This window comes from Acinonyx jubatus, chromosome B3, assembly GCF_027475565.1.
Source record: "Acinonyx jubatus isolate Ajub_Pintada_27869175 chromosome B3, VMU_Ajub_asm_v1.0, whole genome shotgun sequence".
Lineage (NCBI taxonomy): Eukaryota > Metazoa > Chordata > Mammalia > Carnivora > Felidae > Acinonyx > Acinonyx jubatus.
The window spans coordinates 4,956,669-4,978,362 of NC_069386.1; the positions used below are offsets into that span (position 1 = coordinate 4,956,669).

General features: G+C 45.8%; 1 protein-coding gene across 1 annotated transcript in view; it reads left to right on the forward strand.

Annotated features, from left to right (window-relative positions):
* IQGAP1 (IQ motif containing GTPase activating protein 1) overlaps window positions 1-21,694 on the forward strand; it is a 100,132-nt gene that overhangs the window by 65,000 nt on the left and 13,438 nt on the right. The window contains exons 16-32 of the mRNA XM_027068142.2: window positions 2,625-2,715; window positions 2,905-3,072; window positions 3,800-3,942; window positions 8,642-8,812; window positions 9,507-9,590; window positions 9,685-9,756; window positions 9,851-9,920; window positions 10,278-10,486; window positions 11,981-12,136; window positions 12,361-12,524; window positions 13,484-13,708; window positions 16,985-17,125; window positions 17,216-17,300; window positions 18,396-18,628; window positions 19,234-19,366; window positions 20,382-20,484; window positions 21,221-21,356. Of these exons, the coding sequence (XP_026923943.2) occupies window positions 2,625-2,715; window positions 2,905-3,072; window positions 3,800-3,942; window positions 8,642-8,812; window positions 9,507-9,590; window positions 9,685-9,756; window positions 9,851-9,920; window positions 10,278-10,486; window positions 11,981-12,136; window positions 12,361-12,524; window positions 13,484-13,708; window positions 16,985-17,125; window positions 17,216-17,300; window positions 18,396-18,628; window positions 19,234-19,366; window positions 20,382-20,484; window positions 21,221-21,356 (2,384 nt within the window). The remainder of the gene's footprint in view (window positions 1-2,624; window positions 2,716-2,904; window positions 3,073-3,799; window positions 3,943-8,641; window positions 8,813-9,506; window positions 9,591-9,684; window positions 9,757-9,850; window positions 9,921-10,277; window positions 10,487-11,980; window positions 12,137-12,360; window positions 12,525-13,483; window positions 13,709-16,984; window positions 17,126-17,215; window positions 17,301-18,395; window positions 18,629-19,233; window positions 19,367-20,381; window positions 20,485-21,220; window positions 21,357-21,694) is intronic.

A 21,694-nucleotide genomic window follows, 5' to 3' on the forward strand; every position in this document is an offset into this window, starting at 1 on the left:
GTATTCTCCACGGTATCTAGCCTAGAGTTTTAACTCTCTGCTCAATGATTTGTGTTAATCTTGGATGGTCTCTTTAGAGTGTGTGGGGCATCTGGGTTTTTTGTCATCTTATTTGATCTGATTGGAGCTGAGAGAACCTGTCCTTTCCTTACACTGGGATGAGGTGGTGTGTGTCTCTTTCCTCCTTCAGTCTGGTGACGGCCATTCCTACACCATCTTTCCCTGCCACACCCGACACACCCATCTGTTCCCTTCTCTCGCTTCCTTCCGCTTCTCTCCCCCGCCCGCTTCTTAGGGGAGCGTGCATGTGTTTGTTTTGATTGTTTTGCCTTAGTCTGCCTGGGGCAGAGAAGGCACAACTCGGAATGGTCAGAATTCTTGGTAAGCTGGGCCTTTCTCTGAATGCAGGGAACATTGTGCCAAACCTCCCAGCTCTGTGTACAGTAGATTTCTGCTCAGGGGTATCTGATGTGCGATTAACCTAAAAGTGAACCAAAAAGGACCTGGTTCTGTGGGAATACTTTTGTTTTTATGTGCGACGACTTTCAGGCTACCTCTTCTGGAGATTACGCCTCCAGCCCTCTAGTGTGTGATTTCTCAGTTTACGTTGTCACAGACCTGGAGCTGACTCACCGTATTATAGTCTCCCGTTGAAACTATTGCTTAGCATTTCCAGTATTTATTGATATGATTTTAGGGGGATCATGTGTGGCCGTTTTGTTTTCAGTACCAGAAAGTGACTAGTGGTAGGAACGTACTAACTTCTGAAGCTCTTAGGTGATATGTTCATGCATTCTATTTGTCCGTGTACTCATTTCCTTTCCCCAGTGTCAGTTTCTTAAAATTGGGACAGCGCCTCTTAAGATTCTAAGCCCAGCATTTACCTTAATTTGCTTAAATGACCTTTCTTCCTAAAACTCTGCATTTGAAAGGAATACATCACAGCTTTCAACGTCCCATGGCTTCCTTTGGCTTTCTCCTGTCACCAAGGTGCTTTGGCCACTGCCTCCGCTCTGCTGATTGAAACATTGTGTCTCTCTCCACAATAATGTGGGAGGAAAGGGAAGCTTCCTCTGAGGTTTTGCTAGACTGTTGGGCCTCCTGAGGACACTGAAAAGGTCTGCTTTGCCCTGCTTCATCTGGCAGCGTAATTGTAGTTCCTGCTCCCAGTTGTCTCATTGGTGCCTTGCAGGTTATATTTACACCGAGCATTTAGAATGGAGTTTTGATCTGCTATTTACCCCAAATGCTGTTAGCTCAAGCCTGAGAAACAGTTAATTTTATTGGATCTGCCAGGATCACCTCAAACATGACTCTCGCAGCCTGGCCACTTCAAAACCTGAAGTGTCTTGCCTTTTCTGGAGAAGACTGCTGTATTAATCTTCAGTATTGGTGCTTTCTATTAAGGCTTTTGGAGACATTAACAAACAGAGGACCCTCACTGTTGGGAGACGGTTGAAACTTCTGTAACCTCAGTATGACCACTGAAATCTAAGTTGGTATTAGAGGTTTCCAGTTCTGACTCTGACACTGACACAGGTAGATATGGTAGAATCTGTCCCCTCACAGCAGTGAGTACCTGGGGCTAATCCCTAGTGACTTGCCCAAGTCACAGAGTGTTAGCCAGATTCTTGGAAATTAGAAGATAGTGGAGGACATTTCTGCCAACCCCAGTCTGTTTGACATGTCTTTCAGCGCAAACGATTGCCAATAAGCTACTTAAAAAAAATGTCTAAGGGGGCGCCTGGGTGGCTCAGTCGGTTGGGCGTCCGACTTCGGCTCAGGTCATGATCTCGCGGTCCGTGAGTTCGAGCCCCGCGTCGGGCTCTGTGCTGACAGCTCAGAGCCTGGAGCCTGTTTCAGATTCTGTGTCTCCCTCTCTCTCTGACCTTCCCCCATTCATGCTCTGTCTCTCTCTGTGTCAAAAATGAATAAACGTTAAAATAAATTAAAAAAAAAATGTCTAAGACTTACTTAGAAAGAGGGAAGCAAGCCACCGGTTTTATTTCCTATCAATCCCCAGTATTCAACCTGGACTGCACTGTGGACCAGTGAGACTTTTGTTGGCCATGCTGAGCAAACTAATCACTGTTTATTATGTTTCTGTGTGGAAATGTGTTTTTAAGTTTCCAACAACTGACGTAACGTTCAAGGTTTAGAATATAAGCTGGGGATAAGTTTAGATTGCCTGTAATGACTCCTGGCTTTACCTGTGGTGAAGTCTGGCAATCTTAAAAACAGCAGTCATAGAGAATATTAACTTCCTTTCAATATTGATGTCAAAGGGGCCTTCTAAAAAAGTACCACATGTTCCTATTCGTGCCGTGGCCCTCGTCGGACTAACGAAGTCCCAGGTCCCTTCCCAGTTTGGTCCTTTGCCGCTCCTAGCTGCTCGTGACTTCCTGAGCCCCTTGCATCCATGTTCATGTAATCCGTCCCCTGTATCTGAGGCATGTCTCATAAGCTTTGACCAGGTTTCGATGCCCAGCCTCTTCCAGTTGGCCGTTCGATATGTCTTGTATGTTTGGAACTTCTTCTGCCTCTAATTGAGTCTCAGAAGTCCGCTTGATCTCTTGTACCCTAATGTCATGACTCTGATATTGTTTTGCTTTAATGGTGTGTAGGAAACCCAGGATGAGTCAGCGGTGTTATGGTTGGATGAGATTCAAGGTGGAATCTGGCAGTCCAACAAAGACACGCAGGAAGCACAGAGGTGTACGTATGGGTGTTTTATTTCTGTTTCTGTGGCGGGGTGGAGGGTGGGGGGTGGTGCGGTGTCCCCTATCCCAGTCTTCCAGCTTGATAGAGAGCCGGAGCGGGGCAGGGGACAGTCTGCCATGGTGACATAGTGTGCGCATTTAGACACTTCTGAACTATTCTTGTGACCCTTGCCTTCTGGGATAGTTGCCCTCGGAATCTATGCCATCAATGAGGCGGTGGACAGTGGTGATGTTGGCAAAACACTGAGCGCCCTTCGTTCCCCTGATGTCGGCTTGTATGGAGTCATCCCTGAGTGTGGTGACACTTACCAGAGTGACCTTGCTGAGGCCAAGAAGAAAAAACTGGCAGCAGGTGAGTTATTGGGAAAGAAATCTGTGCCCTGAAAGGAAGAGCTGGAATCTCTGGGGGCAACTGTAGGGAAAGGTGTCTTAGTCCAGAAGCTTGGAAGGTAGGCTTGTTTTAAAGTCCCTGAGGAGGTAATGTCTCTATTTAAAAAAACAAAAAAACACCCCCTCCCCTGCAAAGGCAGCTGTGTTAAAAAGGTCAGTTTCTGAAAAGGCAAGCAAGAAGGATCAAAATATTTGACTAGTTGTCTTTCATAGGGTGTCATTAGTTCTGATTACCTAATCCAATAGATGCTAGTTAAAAGTAGTTAATCTTCAGAAGGAGGGAGGGGGAATAAAGGTAAGATTTTTCATCCCATTGCATGGCCTTTTTTTTTTTTTTTTATTAACTGGAGAGGCTGAATGGTTGCAAATCTTTTTATCAGATTAGTTTTCTGATGTGCCAAGTTCTTACATGCAGGCTTTAGAAGGAATAAAGTTAGTCAAGGTTAGTTCCACAATTGGACTTCATATTTTCTTTTTATGACGTTGAAATGAGTGAGCTGAGACATTACAAAGCCATCATTTTGGAGGGACTCAGGATGCCCCTTTACTCTTAGAGATATAAGAAACAGGGTTTTGGAATGGTTCTATTTAGACTGTTAATGCAGCCAGAATAACCCTGCTGTTTTAGACATAGGAGTGTGGGAAGTGTGGCTCTGGGTTTCTTTTATCTTTCCTTTATTTTCTGTCAGGAGATAACAATAGCAAATGGGTGAAGCATTGGGTGAAGGGTGGATACTATTACTACCACAACCTGGAGACCCAGGAAGGAGGATGGGAGGAACCCCCAGACTTCGTGCAGAACTCAATGCAGCTTTCTCGGGAGGAGATCCAGGTAGGTCACATTTCTTCCCAAGAGAAGAGGCTGAGAGAATGTGTTCTAGAGCGAATATTAGTGAGGAAGATGGGGCCTGTGGTTAGAAGCCCTAGACTGAAATTAAGGCTGTGGAATGAACTATTTGGAGTAGTTTTTTTTTTGTTTTTTGTTTTTTTTTTCTAGTGGTTGGGAATGACTAAAGGCCTAAATTAGTAAGACCTCTGAATTGTAGAATTAAGTCAGATAAATTGTGTGCTCACTAAAGAAAACTTGGATGATCAGGGGGAAAAAAAAATGAATAGTTGCTCTGACTCCTCATTAAATGCAGTAAATTTTTTTTATTATTAAAAAAATTTTTTTTTAATGTTTGTTTATTTTTGAGAAAGAGCATGAGCAGGAGAGGAGCATAGAGAGGGGGAGGTGTGGAATCTGAAGCAGGCTCCAGGCTCTGAGCTGTCAGCACAGAGCCTGACGCAGGATTCGAGCTCAAGAATTGTGAGATCATGACCTGAGCCAAAGTTGGAGGTTTAACCGACTGAGCCATCCAGGCACTCCGTCTACTTCTAGTTTTTAAAGTGAGCCGATGGGGCGCCTGGGTGGCTCAGTCGGTTGAGCGTCTGGCCTTGGCTCGGGTCATGATCTCACGGTTCATGGGTTTGAGCCCCTCATCGGGCTCTGTGCTGGCAGCTCAGAGCCTGGAGCCTGCTTTGGGTTCTGTGCCTCCCTTTCTCTCTGCCCCTCCCCTGCTCATGCTCTCTCTCTCAAAAATAAATAAACATTAAAAATTATTAAAGTGAGCTGCTAAGTTTGTGGTGCTTGTGTGTAGGAGCCACGTATCTTGTCCTTGATGAGCTGTTGAGCACTTGTGACATTACTTGGTTCTGAGCTCATGCTCATTAAATTGGAATTGTCTAACGAACATTAGAGAGGACAAGGTATTGAAGGGAGATGTTCTGAGCTCCTATAGGTCATAGTTAGACATATTTTCCCCCCTCCTTATTTGATTATTTTCTTTTACAGATTTAAAATTTTTTTTTTTTTTAATCTCAACCCCCAACATGGGGCTCGAATTCACGATCTCAAAATCAAGAGTCAGACGCTGTACTGACTGAGCCAGCCAGGCACCCTGATACACTTATTAACAGGCACAAAGATTCCTGGAGAGAGAGGATGGTAAAGGCCATCTGTTTCTGTTGGGCAGTATTTCCCAGGTCCTGTGTAGAATAACTAGTATATCTACATGTGTAAAAAGTGAAATGGTCCTGTTATTCAGAACGCCTGTCAGAAGAATGAGTTTCTGTCTTGTGTTTGAAGTTCTCCTCTTACCTCCCTGATGTTTGACCTTTTCTGTTAATGATTTCACCGTGATGGAATGTAATGAAATCCCTTGAACTCTGTGTCGAGTGGGATATAAAGTTGTATCAGAGACTGTCCCTTCCTGATGTTCCCAGTGTGTGCACGCAGCTGGGAACGGAGTACTGACTGCAGGGGGAGGCAGACAGACGCGGATGCTCTAAAAACAGTAACATAGAGGCTACGTAAAGAAGCAGTTAATTGTGCTCTGGACAAAGAAGGCACAGATAATATTTCAGCGGGTGCGGAAAAGAGGAAAGGACTGTGTGGGGAAAGGCATCGAGGACCGGAGGAACATGGGCCATTTTACAGGAGGATGAGTGGTCCTCGTCCCGTTAAGCAGCCTGTGGCCAGGGTGGGGGTGCAGGTCAGGTCAAGTTTCAAAGCCCTAACGTGTTGTGTTAAGGAGGCCAGACTGCATCTTAACTTTTTTTGAGTCATGCGCCTTTGATTATTATATATATTGTTGTTATATATATATAATCATATTACATATGATTATATTGTATTAACATTAACCTCCACAGAGACACGCCTATGTAGTGTTTTGTAGATGGACCTAACTAGAATTTTAAACCAGGAGGGATGTTGCTTCACTTTAGTGCATGACCTAGCCTCCCTAAAAAAAACCCCAAAAACATAGTGACCATCAAATTGGATTCTCCCGCTCTCCATTTCCTGCACTTTCAGTGAATCTGGTTTCTTTTCTAAAGCTTATTGTTCATCCTGTCCCTGATTTCATTCTCCCCGTTCCTCACACACCTTGTACTCCTTCTCCTCTCTCAGTTCTGATTATTCTGACATGTAACCTGGATCTGTGCTTTTCTGAATTCAGTGTGTGTGAGTGAGAGAGGGAGAGACGGGCGGGAATTCCCCAGGGATCTTGGGTAAAGTGGATACCGATTCTGTGGGTGTGAGATGAGGCCTGAGAATCTGCATTTATGACCAACTCCCAGTGATGCTGATGCCGTTGGTCTAGGGGTATGCTCCTAAGTAGGAGCCCGCATACATAATCGTGGCATTTTTCACTGTAAAACAAAACAAAACAAAACCACAATATTTTTAAAGCCTATGGAATATTCCTGATTTGGCCTTGCCTATAAATTTTTCATGTTTCTTCTTGCTGAATGCCTTCCGACTGAAGGTCATTCTGCCTCTCGCTAATTCATTCTCCATTACCATTCACTTCTTTGCTCACAGCAATACGGTTTCCTGTCCAGCTTTTACTTTAGTAAAAGCTTTAGAGCATATCGATAACCTTTTCATTGCTGAGTTCAGTTAGGAGCTGTCCTCGTATTTGACCTCTTACTCCGTTCTCTTCCTTGAACTCACAACCCCCTGGGCTTCTTCACTACGCTTCTGTTCTGCTTCTCCCACTTCTGAGGGCCCGTCTTTATCTCCCTTGCTGCTGCCTTTTCTGTCCCTCCACTTGAATCACATCCGAATTCCACTGGCTTCCTTCTCTTTGTCTGCGTGTTCTTCCTCAATGGCCTCATTCGAGCCTGTGGCTCCAGCTCTCTCCATTGTGCTTGTGAACCTCAGGTCTTGTACTTCCAGACTGCAGTCCTCACCGCCTGCTCTACCTTTCCATTTCCAATCCAGAAGTCCAGCAGACGCCTCTAACATAGTCTCACAGAAAAATGGTAAATAAAGGTATATTTTAGGGGTACCTGGCTGGCTCAGTTGGAAGAGTGTGTGACTCTTGATCTCCAGGTTGTGAGTTTGAGCCCTGCGTTGGGTGTAGAGGTTACTTAAAAATAAAAAAATCTTTAATGTTCATTTTTAAAAATCTTTTTGAGAGAGAGAGAAAGAATAAGCAGGGGAGGCACAGAGAAGAGGAGGACAGAGGATCCCCAGTGGGCTCTGTGCTGACAGCAGACAGCCTGCTGTAGGGCTTGAACTCACGAACCATGAGATCATGACCTGAGCCAAAGTCAGACGCTCAACCGACAGAGCCACTCGGGTGCCCCTAAAATAAAAAATCTTTAAAAAAACCCCAAAAACCAAAAAGTGTTTTTTTTCTCACATAAAATAATTCTGGAGTCAGGTAGTCCAGCAAAGGTGTGGTGACTCCAGCATGCCATCTGTTCCCAAGGTCTGTCTTTCTCCTCTGTCATTCTCAGCACGTGGTTTCCACTCTCAAGGACCCTGTCATCTGGAATGATGGCTTGGAGCTCCAGCCATCCCGTTACCAGTTCAGGCAGGAAGTAGGAAGGGAGAGAGAGCAAAAAAGGCCTGATGCCAGCTGTCTGTCTGTCTGTCTCTCTCTCTTTTTTTTAATGCTTATTTTTGAGAGAGCGAGCAAGCACAAGCAGGGGAGGGGCAGAGAGAGAGGGGAACACAGAATTCAAAGCAGGCTCCAGGCTCCGAGCTATCAGCACAGAGCCCAACGTGGGGCTCCAACTCACGGACTGCCAGGTCATGACCTGAGCCGAAGTTAGATGCTTAACTGGCTGAGCCATCGAGGTGCCCCTCTCTGTCTCTCTCTTAAGGAACTTTTCCAAAGGTCTTCACAGACTACTGCTAACACCACATGCACTGCCTACACCCCTAGCTCGTGTAGTCTTTTAGCTGCACATGTTGTTGGCCAGAGAAAACATGCCGAGGCTCTAAGATCAAGGAGAAGGGGAACGTGGATTAGGCAGGTCACCAGGTGTCCTCATCGTTCCTGCTGCTGCTGCTGCCCCCACTCAGAGCCGGGCCACCTCTCACTTGCATCGCAGCAGCAGTGTCCTCAGTCACCCGCTCACGCGGCCCTGCCAGCTCCTCTGATAACAGTGCTGCTTGTCTAAAAATAAGTCTGATGGGGGCGCCAGGCTGGCTCAGTCGGAAGAGCACGCGGCTCTTTATCTGGGGGTCATGAGTTTGAGCCCCACATTGGGTGTAGAGTTTACTGAAATAAATATTTTTTACAACTCTGATGGCTTTATTCCTCTTTTGAAAGTTTGCTGGTTCTCTGCTTGTGGTCACAGTCCATACCCTCCAGGCTACCTTTCTAGCCATTTGCAATCTGGGCATTCCCCTGGTGTCCTTCCTCTGCTCTGGCATTCCAGGGGCCTCTGGGACTTGGTACCCAGCCCTGTGTTAGCACCTGCACTCTGTCCTCTTGTTAGCAAGCACAGTTCCCGGCAGTCAGTGCTGGGTGGGTGAGTGAGTGAAGGAGATCCCATAGGAGGAAGCAAGATCGTATGTTTGTGACTTTTATTTTTTGGATGGGAGAACAACTTGGCCTTTCGTTCCCACTGCCACTTAAAGATCTAGGACAGACTTAGAAAGCCGTGAGGGTTGGCGTGTACGCTGTGGATGAGAGTTTGTGTCCATTTTCTCCTATGTATGTCTTCCCCTGTGACCAAATGTTTTTCAGAGCTCCATCTCTGGGGTGACTGCTGCATACAACCGAGAACAGCTTTGGCTAGCCAACGAAGGCTTGATCACCAAGCTGCAGGCTTGTTGCCGCGGGTACTTGGTTCGACAGGAATTCCGATCCAGGATGAATTTCCTGAAGAAACAAATCCCTGCCATCACCTGCATTCAGGTATCCCAGCGTCTGTTATACAGATGGCAAGTGGGCTTCTGCAGCAGGGGTAATAAGTGGTCAGCTCTCGAGATCAAGTGGGTTTTTTGCCCCCTGACCCTCTTCTTGGTCTCTCCCTTTTTTGACAAGTATTTTCTCTTTGTTACTGCCACAGTCAGAACGGTCGGAACGTGCTGGGTGGTTTTAGGGGTGAGCGGTCCAGTCCAAAAGCCGTTCTTGGGCGCCTCATTATCTTCTAACACTGTTCCTTTGTGTGAGATTTGAGCATTGAGGGAAACAGCTGTGGTATTACTACAGTGACAGGGCAGCCTGGTGTCCTGGGAAGAATTCGGAATTACGAGTTAAGGCCCCAGCATTTCCGGTAGTGGTGAACCCTGCTGAGTTTATTTCCTTGTCCGTAGATGGGAATACTAAAACTTCTCTTCCTCACCTGATTTGTTGTAAAGAGCCAGTATGGGGACCTGTGGGGGTGCCCTTCAAAGGTGTGAAGTGGTGCACTAACGTTAAGAGCGTGGAAGTTCGTGTGCTGTCCCGGCGGAGGCACGACCCACACCCTCATTCCCCAGCACTGGAGGGCGTGGGCCTTTTTAAAGCTTCATCGTGAATCGCACACGGGTAGTCTATCAAGATGAGATTTTAACATCCTCTGATCCTTGGGAAGTAATATGTCAACTGTAATGTTTGATGGTTTCAGTCGCAGTGGAGGGGATACAAGCAGAAGAAGGCGTACCAAGATCGCTTAGCTTACCTGCGTGCCCACAAAGATGAAGTTGTAAAGGTATGGTAGCCCGACAGGGATTCTCAGTGTGGGGCATGAGTGATATGTGTTGAGAAGAAGGACTGTTCTCATTTCCAGGATCTCTTTTCCACAGATTCAGTCCCTGGCAAGGATGCACCAGGCCAGAAAGCGCTATAGAGATCGCCTGCAGTATTTCCAAGACCACGTGAGTATCCTTGGTGTGAGGACCGGTAGAATTAGTTTTGCTGTATTATTGGTGGACAAGCGAACAAAGGAATTTCTTCTTCTTTGTTCCTTAGATAAATGACATTATCAAAATCCAGGCTTTTATTCGGGCAAACAAAGCTCGTGATGACTACAAGACTCTCAGTGAGTAACTGTGCTCAGCAGACAAGAGTTGAGGCAGTGGTTGAGAGCCATCGGGTTCTGGGTATTCTCCGCGGATCTCTTTTCTGGTCTTACAGGCAAGGCTTGGGGGTGGGGTGCTGCTTGTGACGTAAGCCCCTTTGCTAACCCCGTAGCTCGATGTTTTGTTGCTTGCTGTGTCAGCCTCTGTCATGGCGTAGCGGTAGCATGACCAAGAACACTGTCCTTGCACATCTCACAAATAAATAACTTCAGTGTGAATAGAGTCGTTTTTTCCAAACAATGCTGACATTTCCTCAAGATTTAGAACTTTTGCTGGTAAATCTGTCCTGTGTCTGACACATATTTTCTTTCTGTCAGTCAATGCTGAGGATCCTCCTATGATTGTGGTCCGAAAATTTGTGCACCTGCTTGACCAAAGTGACCAGGATTTCCAGGAGGAGCTCGATCTGATGAAGATGCGAGAAGAGGTCATTACCCTCATTCGTTCTAACCAGCAGCTGGAGAATGACCTCAATCTCATGGATATCAAAATCGGGCTGCTCGTGAAGAATAAAATCACACTGCAGGTAGGCCCAGCGCCATCCATGGCCTTGCCCCCCCTGCCTCCCCCATTCTGACCTGCAGAAGGGTGGGCGCTGGCTTTCTTCTCAGCCAATGCCATACATTCTTTAAAGTAATATGAGAAATGAAATAATTCTTTAGCAGAATTTAAATAGAGAAAAGAAGATAAAAACCATCCCATGATTCCACCACCCAGTAATCATTTTGTATCCTACATTTTCACTTAATATTAGAGCATAAGGTGCTTCCCATGTGATAAGTAGTCATAAATAATTTTTTAATGTTTATTTAAAATAATTTTTTCAATGTTTATTTTTGAGGGAGAGAGAGAGAGACAGGGAGAGGGAAAGAGCGTGAGTTGGGGAGGGTCAGAGAGCTAGAGACACAGAATCTGAAACAGGCTCCAGGATCTGAGCTGTCAGCACAGAGCCCGACATGGGGCTCGAACTCCAGAACTGTGAGATCATGACCTGAGCCAAAGTTAGACGGTTAACCAACTGAGCCACCTGGGTGCCCTTAAAATGTTTTATTTTTGAGAGAGAGGGAGAGAGCGAGTGAAGGAGTGGCAGTGAGTGAGGGGGCAGAGGAGCCAAAGTGGGCTCTGTGCTGACAGCAGCAAGCCCAGTGTGGGGCACAAACTCACAAACTGTGAGATCATGACCTAAGTCAAAGTCAGATGCTCAACTAACTGAGCCACCCAAGCACCCCATCATAAATATTTTTAATGGCAACAGCTATTTAACATTTAGGTTGTTTTTCTAGTTTGTAGTACAAATAACCTTACAGTTAATGTCTCCGTGAATACGTAGCTTTATGGTATTTAATGCTTTCCTTTAAGATAGATTCCCAGAGGGGCGCCTGGGTGGCTCAGTCGGTTAAGCATCCGACTTCAGCTCAGGTCATGATCTTATGGCTCATGGGTTTGAGTCCCAGGTTGGGCTCTGTGTGACAGCTCAGAGCCTGAAGCCTGCTTTTGATTCTGTCTCCCCTTCTCTCGCTGCCTCCCCCCCCCCCCCCCGCCCCAGCTCATGCTCTGTTTCTCTCTCCTTCAAAATTAAAAATAAAGATAAAAAAAAAAAATTCCCAGATGTTGGGTTTCCTGAGCCAGTGGATATTTTTATGGCTCAGGTTCTTTTCTTCTCTTCTCTTCTCTTCTCTTCTTTTCTTTTCTCTTTTCTTTTCTTTTCTTTTCTTTTCTTTTCCTTTCTTTTCTTTTCTTTTCTTTTGAGATTTTAAGTAATCTCCACACCCAACATGGGGCTTGAACTCACGATCCCAAGAACAAGAGTCGCAGGCTCTACTGACTGAGCCTTCCAGGTGCCCCTATGGTGTAGGTTAATAGGGAGGTGGAGGTAGGAGTAGATTGACTGGTGTGATGAAAGCAGGGTACAGTGTCGTGATTCTAAAATAGTTGATGGCATCTGCCAATGCAGCAGACCTTCCTGTAAGTGTTTTGGGGGCTTTAGTTTTTTGATTTACATGTATGTTTTTGTTTACAGGATGTGGTTTCCCACAGTAAAAAACTTACTAAAAAAAATAAAGAACAGTTATCTGATATGATGATGCTAAATAAGCAGAAAGGAGGTCTCAAGGCTTTGAGCAAGGAGAAGAGAGAGAAACTGGAAGCTTATCAACATCTGTTTTATTTATTACAGGTGAGTGGTTCCTGGAGTTGGTATTGTAGGCTTTGGCTTACTTTCCCACACGAAAACCTTAGCCATAAATCTCAGAGTATTTCTCATTTCTACTGAGGGGTGAGCAAAAGGCTGTCTTCTTTGTTCCTTATGCACACTCTAAACCTTTAAGTTTAAAAGAACATGAATATTTGTGTCAGCCTTTATATTATCTAGAGATTACTTATCTCTTGGTTTTATTTCAGACCAACCCCACCTATTTGGCGAAGCTGATCTTTCAGATGCCCCAGAATAAGTCCACCAAGTTCATGGACTCTGTAATCTTCACCCTGTACAACTATGCGTCCAACCAGCGAGAGGAGTACCTGCTCTTACGGCTCTTTAAGACAGCCCTCCAGGAGGAGATCAAGTATGAACAGACTGCTGCTGGGCATGGAACCCTGTCCCACTGCCATCCACACTCATACTTTGGGATTCAGGCCTCCCCGTACCTTTGCTTTGAACTCAGTTAACATTATGATCTGTGTGAAATACTCCAGAGAAGCTCCCCCGACCCCCGCTTTTTTTTAAAGTTTATCTTGAGAAAGAAAGAGTGTGAGCAGAAGGGCAGAGAGAGAGAGGGAGAGAGGATCCCAAGCAGGCTCCGCGCTGTCAGCACAGAGCCTGATGTAGAGTTTCAACTCACAAACCATGAGATCATGACCTGAGCCAAAACCAAGAGTAAGAGGCAGATGCTTAACCAACAGAGCCACCTAGGCGCCTCGAGAAGGTTCTCCTTTTTAAGTCACTAATATAAAGTGTTGCTGCTTTGAGGAAGTGGTAGAATAAGAGATTTGCTAAAGTGATTTTAGGAAGATTCTATATTAAAAAAATTTTTTTTAATGTTTATTTTTGAGAGAGAGAGAGAAACAGTGCAAGTGGGGAAGGGGCAGATGGAGAGGGAGACACAGAATCCCACGTAGGCTCCAGGCTCTGAGTTGTCAGCATGGAGCCCAACGTGGGGCTCAATCCCATGAACCATGAGATCATGACCTGAGCCGAAGTTGGATGCTCAACCGACTGAGCCACCTGGGCACCCCGGATGATTTTATATTAAGATGTGATTTTTTAAAAGCTGATCCGAACATGAAGATTTCACATTTTTATCTAAAAAAGTACCCGTTCATGTTCCCACGATTGAGTTTGCAAGCAGCAGGCTGTCCTGGGTTTAGGTCAGTGTCAGTAAATGTTTCTAGAGAAAGAGCACATACCTCTTTCCTTCCAACTATTTCTTTTTCTAGGAGATGGGGTCTCTAAGTAGGAACTCAATCTTTACATTGATAAAGTCTGTGATTATTTTAAAATGAATTTGTATTTGATGTTTTATAGGTCAAAAGTAGATCAGATTCAGGAGATCGTGACAGGAAATCCTACAGTTATTAAGATGGTTGTGAGTTTCAACAGAGGTGCCCGGGGCCAGAACGCCCTACGACAGATCTTGGCCCCTGTTGTGAAGGAGATTATGGATGACAAATCTCTCAACATCAAAACTGACCCTGTGGATATATACAAATCTTGGGTTAATCAGATGGAGTCTCAGACAGGAGAGGCAAGGTATGGTAACCATAACACCTTTTTCTTTTTTTCCATTATTTTGTTTTTTTAAGCAGCTAACTTTTGATTTATAAACTGATAATTATTCAAGTAGTTTTTCCCTAGAAACTTCTTAAAATGTTGACCTCATAATTGATTCACTTATTTGGCAAATATTTACTGAGTGCTTGCTATGTGCCAGGCACTGTGTTAGACATACACACAATAATGGATGAAACAGGCAAGCTCTCTGCCCTCTGTTCATTGTTATTGTGTGGGAGAGACAGGTACATAGAAGTGAAATCACAAATTGAGAGTTTTACATTACATTCAACTATAATGGAGGGTACAGGACAGAGCTAACTTGGGTAGAGTGGTTGGGGAAAGCCTCTCTGAGAAGGTGAAATTTCACTTAGCTCAGGCCTAAAGGTTAAGATCATGTCAGTCTTGCCGAGAGCTGGCTGCAGAGTATTCACATCTGAACGCTCTGAGGTGGAAGGAGCTTGAGGGTCTGGGACTAGAGATGCAGTCAGATGGGACGCCTTATCTGAGGGAGATCAGTGGGTCTGGTTAAAGTGGGGAGCTTGGCGTGGGGCTGCCTTGGAGTACTGGGAGTGGGCTGGACTAGCTATGTCAACGTAACTCAGGGGACTTCTCTGCTGGGGCAGTAGTTTGACCACCAACAGCAATGCCTCCAAAGAAAGGTGTGCCAGTAGAATGTGGGTAATGCTGGAAAAGTACAGTTCAGAGAGGTAGCATGTTTCTGGTTTTATCTGGTTTGGGTGAGCAGTTTGGTCCAGGGTGCTTCTTCCTGGTGGTCGTGGAGTCAGGTTAGATTGTGTGCAAAGATCTCTGGAGCTTAGGAGTGGCTGTCTGTATCCTCGCTATCGGGAGTGTGGTCTGTGGACCAGAAACCGGAAAGCACCTATGGCTCTCTCTCAGCACACTGTTTAGTTCAGCCGGTGTTTTTCCTAGCCAGACTTCCTCAGTGAGGGGAGCAGTGTGTCGATTATATCCTGGCCCAGGCTCCTTCCCTTCTTGGACTGATTTGTACACTGGCACCAGCTCGCACTTTGAATGGTGCTGCTCGGTATGCCACTACTTTCCGGGGACCTGGCCCCCAGGCAGAGAGGAAGGTGCGCTCTGGATAGAGAACTGAACGCTTTGCTGACTCCGAGAAAGGGCTTATCCCCTATTGGGATCATTTGGCACCTGATCTGTGTCTCAGTACTGTGCCAGTCTGTCACCAGGAGGCAAGTTATTGCTGGGTGTGATGAAAAGTCCATTTGTGTTTGGCCCTTTGCACCTGAGGCTCAAGTCTTGGAATGTGGTTGGCCGACCATAGGACTGGACTGGGAAGCTTTGCCTGCCGCTCGGGCCACCCCTAGAGGACAGGCCACCCCTAGAGGACAGCCCCGTGGACACTGGCTTGGGGGTACTGAGCTACCCCTTCTCACAGTGCAGGAGGCAGTCCATTTCAGGTCAGAGCTCCACGAGGCATGTCTGAGGGTTTTTCCCTTGTGAGTACCTGGGAGAAACTGGTGTCTTATTTTGTTTTTCCAAAAATGGAAATTGATTTCAACATACTTTTGTGCTGCTGCTAACTGGGGGGTATAAAGGTGCAGTGGGAGCCCGTCCTGTCTGCAGGTCTCATGGATCCTTGAGCTTCGGCCAAATATGTAGCAGGCTGGGACCTTGCCCCTCTTGGGAGTGTTCGCCTTTGAAATCTCAGAAATTTAATATTCTCTTCTCTGCCCACACTCATTGTGTCGAGCACCTTTATTCCGTTTGCTCATTACTACGTTTTATAAATGTCATCTGCACATAAAGTTACAAATTTTACTGATATAAAAGATGTATAGAACATATAATTTACAAATAATAAAACCTACGATACTCATATAAATTCCACATAGCCAGTTGTTTCAAACACAATGGTTTTTATTGATTTTTGCTCAATTCTTTTGTTGGTAGTCTATTTATATTTGTAATTCAGCCACAATTTGACAAATGGTGTTGTATCCCTATATGCTTGTATCTGTTTGTTATTGCTCCTGTGACAAATTCCTACAAACTTAGTGGCTTAAAATGACAGAAATGTATTCATTCCCTAGTGGTTCTGGAGACCAGAAATCCAAAATCCATATCTGTGGGCTGAAAGCAGGGTGTCGGCAGGGGTGTGCTCCCCCTGGCCGCTCTGGTGGGAAATCCGTTTCCTGTCTCTTCAGTTTCCAGTGGCTGTTGCCATCCTTGACTTGTGGCCGGACGGATCGCTGTGGTCTACCCCTGCGGTCACGTGGCCTCCTCTTCCGTGTGTACCAAATCTGCCCCTGCCTCTCTCTTGTTAGGACACTTGGGATTGGATATAGACCACCCATATAATCCAGGACAATCATTACTACCCTTTGACCTCACTGACGGCACCGGGACCTTGACTCCCACATTTAATTCTTTTGTCTTTCAGCCCCTCCTGTCCTTCCCAGTTAAGCCTAGCACGTCTATTTTCCTGCCGCTTTGTTCGGACTCGGTGCCCTCCCCTGAGGGATCTTGTCAGCTCCTCAGGCTCCAGTTCCTATATGTAACTGTCACTTCCTTCACCAGTACCTAGGACGTCACCGGGTGCCACTGGTTGTGTCTCCCTAGTATCTCTCATATCTGTTCCCTTGGTCTGCACTGCTGCCTCCTTGCTCATGACCTCATGATTTCTTGATCGGGCTGTGGCACTAACCCATCTCTTTCATCAGTGGCTGTCCATCTTTAATTCATTCTTCACGGTGGGTCAGAGAAATCTTCCTCAAATTCAGATCGCCTGTCTTTCAATGGCCCTCGGTGACTTCTAGGAAAGTGCAGACCTCTTAGTGTTACGTATATTATGTACAGCGCCCTCCACAACCTGGACTCTCTTCACCTGCTCACTTCTCCTTCTCTTCCTTTGCTTTGCATTTGATCTTCTTTCCTGGAAGACAAGTTTTTCTCCCGTTTTCCTGAGTTCAGGTGTCCCTTCCTGTTGGTGTGTGTCTCCCACCAAACTAAGAGACTCGGGAAGCTGTCGTGTCTCATACCCTTTGTTTTTTTTTTTTTTTTACCCTAAGGGCATATCATAGTGCATGGCACATAGTTCTAGACACTCAGTTCACGGCTAGGACCTGGGTTCAAATTCTGGCCCCACTATTTATCAGCTCTATGAGCATGAGCAGCTTCACCTGATCTCTCTGGGTCTATGAAAGACACAGTCCTGCCTCAGGCTGCTCCTGGCTGTTGGTCTAACGCATTTGGGGATGATTTTTGCTTTCCTAGCAAACTACCCTATGATGTGACCCCTGAGCAGGCTTTGGCTCATGAAGAGGTCAAGACACGGCTAGACAACTCCATCAGGAACATGCGGGCGGTGACGGACAAGTTCCTCTCAGCCATCATTAGCTCTGTGGACAAAATCCCGTGAGTGCCATCAGTTCTGACCCACATAGGTCCTGTGTTACTGCCCTTCTGCTCCCCAGCTGCTCTCATTAAGTTTTGTCCATCCCACAGTTACGGCATGCGCTTCATTGCCAAGGTGCTGAAGGACTCGTTACATGAGAAGTTCCCAGATGCCGGTGAGGATGAGCTGCTGAAGGTAAGAATCTGAACGCTGGCACCGTCCTTGCCCGTTCAGGAGTCCTTTGAGGTAAAAGTTAGAAAACGAGGCCCAACCTTAGACCTTCAGGAAGTACGCGAGCATAGTTTCTGGCAATAGCTCGCCATCGGTTGTGAGCTCTTGAAAGTAATTGTAAATAGTAAATGATACCTCTCTCAGTACCTGTAGAGTTGCTTTATTGTTTGGCACATAGACCTCAAACAAGTAGACAAGGTGGATTTTCCTGTCTTCAGATCAATTTCTCCAAGTCCTGTCTTTTCGCTGAAGAGTTGCTCCCTCTGCTGGTAGCTGGGTGAATGGCAGCAAGCACCATGGTTTCTGCTAAGGCTGTTACTGATAACTCTTTCTTACTTGGCTGTGCTCCTCCTTGCCCACCTCCCCCCACCTTAATCTGAATGCTTTTTTCTTCTCTCTCCTAGTTCTGTGCTTTCCTACAGTGAGGCCTCGATTCTAGACTTTCTATTCAGGTGAATTAAAATTTTTTTTTCTTTGAATGAAACTCCAGGGGAAGTGCTGTGACTGTCCTTGAATCCTTCTGTGGAGGAGATGTGTGTTGAGTGACTTTAATTTCAGAGGCATGAACTTGTCCACCATTGAAGTCTGCAGCATGAGGCTGATGGGGTTGGGCAGACTGCACTGTGCTCACTGGGTCGTTAGCTACGTCTGTCAGTTTCTCTGAACGAAAGCCCGTCTACGTGAAAATAAGCAGTAGTGCACGTGGGTGACAGCAACCTGTTTGCTGCCATGATATGTGAACAAAGGATATCCTAAATCCCTTAGCAATAGACTTTAAGTCTGTCGTTTTTACCTTCTGAGTCTGCTCTTTCGTTGTAGTGATTGTCAGCTCTGTCCTTATTTTCTTTTTCTCTGCCTCCAACCAAGGGATGTTCGGTTGTTTTAGGTTCAGACCTTGAAAGAAAGTGTGTGTGCGTGCATGCGTGTGTGTGTGTGTGCATGGTGTTTATTTTTCCTTACAGGACTGCCTTTTCTGGTTTTCTTTGCTAGCAAAGTCATTTGTGCCTTACTGGGTGGAGTGGTTTTTAACAGCCGTCTTTCTTCTTCGTCTGTTCCCAGATTATTGGTAACTTGCTTTACTATCGATACATGAATCCAGCCATTGTTGCTCCTGATGCCTTTGACATCATTGACCTGTCGGCAGGAGGCCAGCTTACCACAGACCAACGCCGGAACCTTGGCTCCATTGCAAAGATGCTCCAGCACGCGGCGTCCAATAAGATGTTTCTGGGAGATAATGCTCACTTAAGCATCATTAATGAGTATCTCTCCCAGTCCTACCAGAAATTCAGGTAGGGGGAAAGGAACAGGGTACTTGAAAGGTCCCGTGGGCATGTTTCTCTCTGTGAGTGTCTGGACAAGATTAAATACCAGAACTTAGCTTCCCTGGGACTCTGCCATATCGAGGGATACATGTTTGATGTGCTTGGAGCCCTTGGAGGTGATGAAGAGGGTTTTGAGCCGTTAAAATGTATTCCGCTGACATAGACTGCACTTAACATAAAAGCAGTAAATCCTCATTTGGCATGGGTTACTTTGCACTCAGAGAAGAATCGGAGAGTGCCTTTAATATTTATAAGTTAAACAGCCAGTTGTGAGTTCAGGGCATCGTCTCAGAGATAAGCTGGTTTGCCTCACAGCTTGGGTGTTTTCAAACTGCTTTAAATTATGGTTGAGCGGTTCTTGTGGGTGGAATTAAATTGGGTGGAGGGAGAAGTTGTTAAAACCACCCGCCCCAAGGCTGTGAAGCGGAGTGGACGTGTGCAAGCTTCTCTACAGTCCTTGGCCTTGACTGGCTTCTCTTTGAACTCGTCGTTGTAAAGGTTTGTGGGATGTCCTCTCGCCAGCTTCTCACGTATGCGTCACTCGGGGGTCTGCCTCTCGCGTTTATTTTCAGACGGTTTTTCCAAACTGCTTGTGATGTCCCAGAGCTTCAGGATAAGTTTAATGTGGATGAATATTCTGATTTAGTCACCGTCACCAAACCAGTGATCTACATTTCCATTGGTGAAATCATCAACACCCACACTGTAAGTATTTTTTCTTTAATTACTTAATTTCATCGCTCTGTCCTTAATTTTAATTGTCTTCCCTAGATGCTGCTTACCATCTCTGGAGAGCCAGATAACTCGCCTTCCTTTCATCTTACTGACTTCACATCTTCCTTGTTTCTCTTTTCTTTGCATACTAACTGTATCTACTGAGTGTCTCAAAGTGGCCCCAGGCCCCCTGCATCAGAGTCATCTGGGCTGATGGTCACAAATGGAGTTCCTGGTCCCCACCGCAGGCCTGCTGAAGCAGTCTCCACGGGTGGGCTCCAGAGTGTCCATTGTGAGCGCCGATCTAGGGACTTGATAAAAAACTGTGTTCACTGTTCCTTTGGTTTACCCTGGCCCTCTGTGTTATTTTTCTAACATCTAAAATACCCACTTTTTCCTCTGCGTCCCTTAGGTGCTCCTTTTATTCCCCCCAGATTTTTATAATTCATTCCTTTCCCCATTGAGGGTATATAGAACAGGAAATGAGAAAATACATAAAATGTAAAGGAAATTTCAGGTGATATCCCTGGGGCGTCCCCGAGGGTGATAGCGTCTTGAAGGCTTTGCTTGAGTGTCTGTGAGATGATGACAACATCGATCTGATGCACTTTTCTCTGAATTAAGAGATACTGTCTGCTGGACACATTAAGAGTGTGAATGGGAGTCACTTGCACTGGCTGTACGGTACATTGATGCCTTTGGATATTAAAGTCGATGGGGTTTGTTACTCTCTTCCTGTGCAGGGTACATTTAAGTCCCTTCTATCCACAAGGTTAAGAGAGTGCCAGTATTTCCTTTCCATGCATTATCCATAAGTCATTCAGCAGAGGCCCGTGTGATGCTTTATATGTTATAGTTTACTTGGGTTAGTTTGCTGAGGATTGGCCTGTCAGTTCTTTGAATGTGGGAGCTTTGTTATCTGACCCCTTCTGTGTTGTTTGGCATTGTTGGTGAGGCTGAGGGGCTGATGTTGTAAATGGACTTGACTCCTGGGTGTTCCACACAGCTCCTGTTAGACCATCAGGACGCCATTGCTCCGGAGCACAACGACCCGATCCACGAGCTGCTGGATGACCTGGGCGAGGTGCCCACCATCGAGTCCCTGATAGGTAAAGCTCTGACCTAACTGCCCAGAAGGTGACAGGGAGGGTGACGAAGGGGTGCTGTAATTGCCACCTCGTCCGTTTCTGTACTGTTCCTGCTCCAAATGTACATTCAGGAAGAAAACAGATATGATCGATCCCTGTCTTTGAGGAACTGAAGTCTAGTGGAAGAGAGAATTTTAAATGTATATATTATACACATAATCCTATAATTATAAGTCCTATAAAGGAAATGAGCAGAATATTTTGAGAGGGAATTACCATATTATAATTACTGAAATGAGGGGCGCCTGGGTGGCTCAGTCGGTTAAGCCTCTGACTTTGGCTCGGGTCATGATCTCGCGGTTTGCGGGTTCAGGCCCCACATCGGGCCCTGTGCTGACGGCTCAGAGCCTGGAGGCTCCTTCGGATTCTGTGTCTCCCTCTCTCTGCCCCTCCCCCCTCACTCTCTGTCTCTCTCTCCTTCAAAAATAAATAAACATCAAAAAAAAATTTTTTTTAAATAATAATTACTGAAACGATTTGTCAAATATTTTTGAAATTATTTTATTAGCGATCCTTTGCTTTTATCATTTGGCATACATTTCCTTTTATTTTTCAAAGGTATCCTTGCCACAGTGTACGTGTTGGCTTATTCAAGTATCTTCTTAAACCGACATTCTCTTTTCTTTGTATTCATGTCTCCTCTCCACTATCTCCTCCTTTGTTATACTGATCCTCTCTACTCCCCCCAAAACCACAGGAGAGAGCGCTGGCAATTTAAATGACCCCAATAAGGAGGTGCTGGCCAAGACAGAAGTGTCTCTTACGCTGACCAACAAGTTTGATGTGCCTGGGGATGAGAATGCAGAAATGGACGCTCGGACTATCCTGCTGAAGTGAGTATTGGAAGTGGGAAGAATGAGGTAAATATAGTGCGGTGATCCCTTGACCTTGCCCTGGTGAACATGTCCGCTTGCTCATACCGGAAACCATCGTCTTGGCCTTTTAAGCCTGTCGTAATTCTGGTCACTTTATCTATTATACATGGCACAGGACTTACCTGCCTCATTTCCTCAGTAGTAAGACGCTGAAGTGAAATTTATACCTTCAAAATCCTGGCCCTGGTACCCACGCCATCATTGTCACGTGAGGCCTCGGGTGCCTTGTGTTCACGGCGGCCCAGCGGGACCTGTCTGAGGTGGTGTGTGTGCTGCCGCTGCTCAGGGCCGTTGGA